The sequence below is a fragment of the Suricata suricatta genome, chromosome 1 (genome assembly GCF_006229205.1).
Source record: "Suricata suricatta isolate VVHF042 chromosome 1, meerkat_22Aug2017_6uvM2_HiC, whole genome shotgun sequence".
Classification (NCBI taxonomy): domain Eukaryota; kingdom Metazoa; phylum Chordata; class Mammalia; order Carnivora; family Herpestidae; genus Suricata; species Suricata suricatta.
In genome coordinates, this window is record NC_043700.1 from 193,798,949 (window position 1) to 193,803,522 (window position 4,574).

The window sequence follows — 4,574 nt, forward strand, 5'->3', positions numbered from 1 at the left end:
GGGCGCACCTGCCTTCACCCCCAGGGACGCCGCTCTGGGGGAGGTCCGGGCGCACCTGCCTTCACCCCCAGGGACGCCGCTCTGGGGGAGGTCCGGGCGCACCTGCCTTCACCCCCAGGGACGCCGCTTTGCTGGGGAGGTCCGGGCGCGCATGCCTTCACCCCCCAGGGACACCACTCCGGAGGGAGGTTCCGCGCGTGGGCCTACCTTCACCACCAGGGCCGCGTAGGTCACGTCGGCCCTCCAAGGCTGCGGCAGGGACCAGCCCACTAGCGGGTCTGCTTCGTCGTTGTAAATGGGGGTGTCAGCGAACTCCGGGAAGAGCCGCTGGATCTGCTGCGCCGCCGCCTGCTCCTGCTCCAGGATGTGGATGGAGCTGCCCGCGCCCTGGGGAGGCTGAGCTCAGGACCCCTGGGGCCAGCTCACGTGACCCACCAAAGGACCAGCGGGGCGGTGGCAGGCGGGGGTGCCAGGCCAGGGGGAGGGGCAGGGCCGGCGCTTGTACCTTCTTGTGGAGGGAGATGTAGTCCAGCCGCACGCCCAACTCCCCCGTGAAGAAGTTGGTGCCGTTGTGACAGTGCCCCAGGAGGCCCCAGCACAGCGGGGAGTGCGGCAAGGGGTGGAAAGCGTCCCCGGGGCCACCCAGGCGCAGAGCAGGGCTGACAGCGCGCAGGCCTTCGGAGCAGGCGTCGTAGTAGTTCAGGAAGCCTGGGTGGGAGGGGCCTCGGAGTCCACACCCCAGCGCCGGAGGGGCTGCTCCCGCCCTTTTTCAGCCCGCAGGACCCCAGGAGAGGCCACCCACCTTGCAAGGTCATGGACACGTTGTCAAAGTCGTGGTGGTCTGGCTCGTTCCACGTCTCGAAGTTCCACTTGGAAACGTGCGGGAGTCCATACCTGTCTGCAGAGCGTCCCTGCTGGCACACAGGCCCCCGAGGGCAAGGCCAAGCCTATCCCAGCTGGAAGGGAGGCCAGCCCACGTCGGAGGCTGGGAGGTGATGAGGACTTCTCATTCTGGCCAGCCCACCCACCTTGCCTGGCCGCCTCCCCCCATCAGAAGGCCCTGGCACAGGGTTCATGGCAGAGACCAACAAGGTGGCCTGGGTGATTGCAGAGGAGCCCCCCCCAGGCGCACGCCCTTTCCCTCTGTGGCCTGTGTCCTGCCCACCGATGTATCTCCGGGCCAAGAGGGAGACCAGCTCCTTCCACCGGAACACCTGCTGCTTGTCCTCAAAGTCGGTGAAGCGTCTGGAGGGGCTGCCCATCAGCTCAAAGCCTGTGACACACGGAGGTGGTGGTCCTGCCCGCTGGCCCACACGGCCCCTCGGTCCCGCCCAGCCTGGGCTCCGCACAGAGGCCAGCCTCCCTGGTGTGTCACCAGTGAGGCCCCAGAGGAGGGGGGACGGGGGGTGCAGGACTGGCAGGGGGCATGGGGGAGGGGGCAGGACTGGCAGGTGGAGCGCAGGGCTGGCTGCTCACCTGGGAGGAGCTGGTTCTCCCTGAGAAGATCCAGGTACCCGTCCAGACTGGTGAAGTTGTAGCTCAGGCCTTGCTCAACCGAACCCCTGCACAAGGACCCTCGGTGTCAGGGCAGAGAGACTGGGCCCCGGGCTGGAACTGAGGCTGCATTCACACAGGTAGGGAGACTGCAAGGTGCACACAGGATTCAAATCCAGACTCCTCAAGGGTCCCATTCTTTGGAAAACACCAATGATGGAAGCCTACCAGTCATTCACAGCTTAGTTTGAACTAGTGTGCCTGTACCTGAACCCCACCCCCAAGCCTTTGGGGGCTCAGAACAGCTTCGGGCTCAGGCGTGGCGTGAGGCAGGCAGGCCTCTCTGGAAAAGTACAACAGGACGGAGTGGGGGAGGGCAAGGCACGCTGAAGACAGTGGACGGGGGAGCTCCGGGGTAAGAGCCTGGTAGGACCTGGTGGGTGCTGTGCCTGCGTCTCTGCAGGGTTCCAGAGGTGTCTCAACAGTACCCTCTCCCCTCTCTCACACTCCGAGAGGCAACATGGGCAGCCAGAAAATGGAGAAGGGCGGCCTCCCCACCCTCCTACACCCATTCCAGACTGGGACCCAATTTCCTCCAGGCTCACATTGTGACAGGGCGCAGGAATCATCAGGCAACTATCTGAATCGTTAAGGACACATCAGATGTACCAGGAGGGAAAAGTGACAGGGAGCCAATGATCAGGCACGGAGGCCCTCTCTCAGGTAACAACCAAGAAACAAGGCAAACCAGCAAGGAGAATGCCTCGGGGAACAGCTAGGCAGCACATGCAAAGGTCCTGGGGTAGGAATAAAGCCGTGGTAGTCAAGCAGCAGAAAGCAGCAAGTGTACACGTGTGCCTGGGGCAGAACAGGGTGACAGAGGATGTCATTCGGGGCCTCGTGCCCATGGTGAGGACGGGACCCTGACTCAGAAGGAAACAGAGAGCCCCTTCAGAGGCCCACATAGACAAATGCCATGACTCTAAGACTTATTGTTTTAAGAGCAGTTTCTAATTTTTAAAAAATATTCATTTTTGAGAGAGAGAGACACACAGCATGAGCAGGGAAGGGGCAGGGAGGGAGACAGAATCAGAAGCAGCTCCAGGCTCTGAGCTGTCAGTGCAGAGCCCGATGTGGGGTTCAAACCCACGAATCGTGAGATCATGACCTGAGCCGAAGTCCGACGCTTAACCGACTGGGTCCCCCAGGCACCCATTAAGAAGTTTTAGGCTCACAGCAAAGCTGAGGGAGGCACAGAGATGGCCCACGTCCCCCTGCACTCCCACGGTCCCCCCACAACCCCCACCCCCACCAGGGGGTGCACCTGCTGGAGCGGAGGCAGCGTCATCACCCCGAGGCCACGCAGGGTGCACGGCCTGTGGGTCTGGACGAGCGCATATCGGCAGGTGCCCAGCTCCCTGGGGCCACGCAGGGCTGCCTCGCTGCCCTTGAAACGCCCCGGGCCCCCCTGTTCACCCTCCTGCACCCCCCTCCTGACAACTGATGATCCTTTTACTGTCCCCGTAGTCCTGCCGTGGTTCTGAAAGGTCCCGGGCAGAGGTGCAGTTCGAGGACTGGGTGGTAGCCGCAAGGCAGCAGGAAGGACTGAGGCAGACGGACTTATGAGGCAGAGGGATGTGTGCTGACGGGCAGGCGTGTGCCCTCGCGGAGGCAGACATCCAGGTGGGCCTAGCACTGGGGACTGGGTGACGCAACTGGTGGCCTTCTGGTCAGGCACAGGCGAGGTGGGGGCAGCGCAGGAGCAAGCGCTGAGCTGGGGGTCGGCCCGGGTTGGGGACGGTGTGCCCAGGGAGGAGCAGGGCAGGTGGGTCGGCGGCGGGCTCAGGGCTTCCCCTGAGAACCCACCGCTCCTCTGTCCGTCTGTCCGTCTGTCCGTCTGAGAGGAAGGTGGCAAATGCCTGCCTTGCGCCCTCTTGTGGCACTGGGTTTGTCCTGCGTGTAGACAGTTGGGGCAGGGTGGGGTCACCATGGAATCCGGCCCTCAAGAGGTTTTCACCTGTCACCTCCTGGTCCCATGCTCCAGTCGTCTTCCTGGACACAGTGAGGACACGGACAAGTCGACACCTCCCCTCCATGTCCTCTCCCCCACCCCTTACTTTGTACAAGGTCAAGGCTGAGTCTGGGCCTGGCTCCCAAAGCCCACCCAAGGGACCAAGTCCAGCCACCATACACAAGTGCCTCCTGTTTGTCCCTGGCCCCTCGTTCTGCCCCCCTGCTGGGCTCTCTGTGCAGAGGGCATCGTCCCGCCTGCAGATCAGCAGGACCACGCCCCTCACCCGTTTCTCTCCCATCCAAAGGTCACAACGGGCAGCAAAGAAAACTAACAGCACTTGGGTAAAAATTAAATGTTTACAGCAGACGGTTCCAAAGTCCCTCTACTGTGGGGGGAGAGGGGTGGGCCACGGTGACGGGGTGACCAGAGGGAAAGCGAAGGCCTACGCAGGGGCTCCGGGCTAGCTTGGGCCACCCTGGCAGTGATAACCTCAGCCCGCAGAGCAGGGGCACAGCAGACCTCAGATAAACACTCCTGTGCTTGGCGTCCTGGGCCAGCGGGGTACCATGGGGGAGCCCTGGCAGCAGAGGCATCCCCAGCCTGTCACCCGGAGTGTCCCCTTCCTGGCCAGCCTCAGCAGCCAAGGATACCCTGGGGGCTAATACACCTGCCCTAGGGGCCAAAGGAACTGACATCAGAGGCGGCCCGGGCCAAGGAGCCCCAGGGAATAGTCTTTAGGTCCCACAGTCTCTGTCTCTCTCTCTCTCTCAGGACCTTGGGCTCCCCCTGCATGGCCCCCTCCAGAGGAGGTTTGACAAACCTAATTTAGGGAGGGGGCTGAGCAGTGTGGCGAAGTGCACGGCCCACCCCAGCGCTACCCTGGCAGAGAGGCGCGGCCTCTGGCCCACAGGCCTCCATTCCGCGGTCCCCCGCCAGGGTCCCAACCTGGGCGCGAGGCCTCCCTCCTGGCACGCGGGCCGGGACTGCGGCGGCGGCACAAAGGCCCCATTCACGCACGCTGGCGGCGCGGGCGCCCGGCCGCTCCAGGGCCCCAAGCAGGGCCTGA

At 63.6% G+C, this 4,574-nt stretch overlaps 1 protein-coding gene across 1 annotated transcript in view; it reads right to left on the minus strand.

Moving 5' to 3' along the window:
- IDUA (iduronidase alpha-L-) overlaps nucleotides 1–4,574 on the minus strand; it is a 15,407-nt gene that overhangs the window by 2,583 nt on the left and 8,250 nt on the right. The window contains exons 3-7 of the mRNA XM_029949760.1: nucleotides 1,477–1,562; nucleotides 1,166–1,273; nucleotides 803–898; nucleotides 506–708; nucleotides 208–387 (exon numbers count right to left, since the gene is read on the minus strand). Coding sequence (XP_029805620.1) covers nucleotides 208–387; nucleotides 506–708; nucleotides 803–898; nucleotides 1,166–1,262 — 576 coding nt within the window. The 5' untranslated portion in view covers nucleotides 1,263–1,273; nucleotides 1,477–1,562. The remainder of the gene's footprint in view (nucleotides 1–207; nucleotides 388–505; nucleotides 709–802; nucleotides 899–1,165; nucleotides 1,274–1,476; nucleotides 1,563–4,574) is intronic.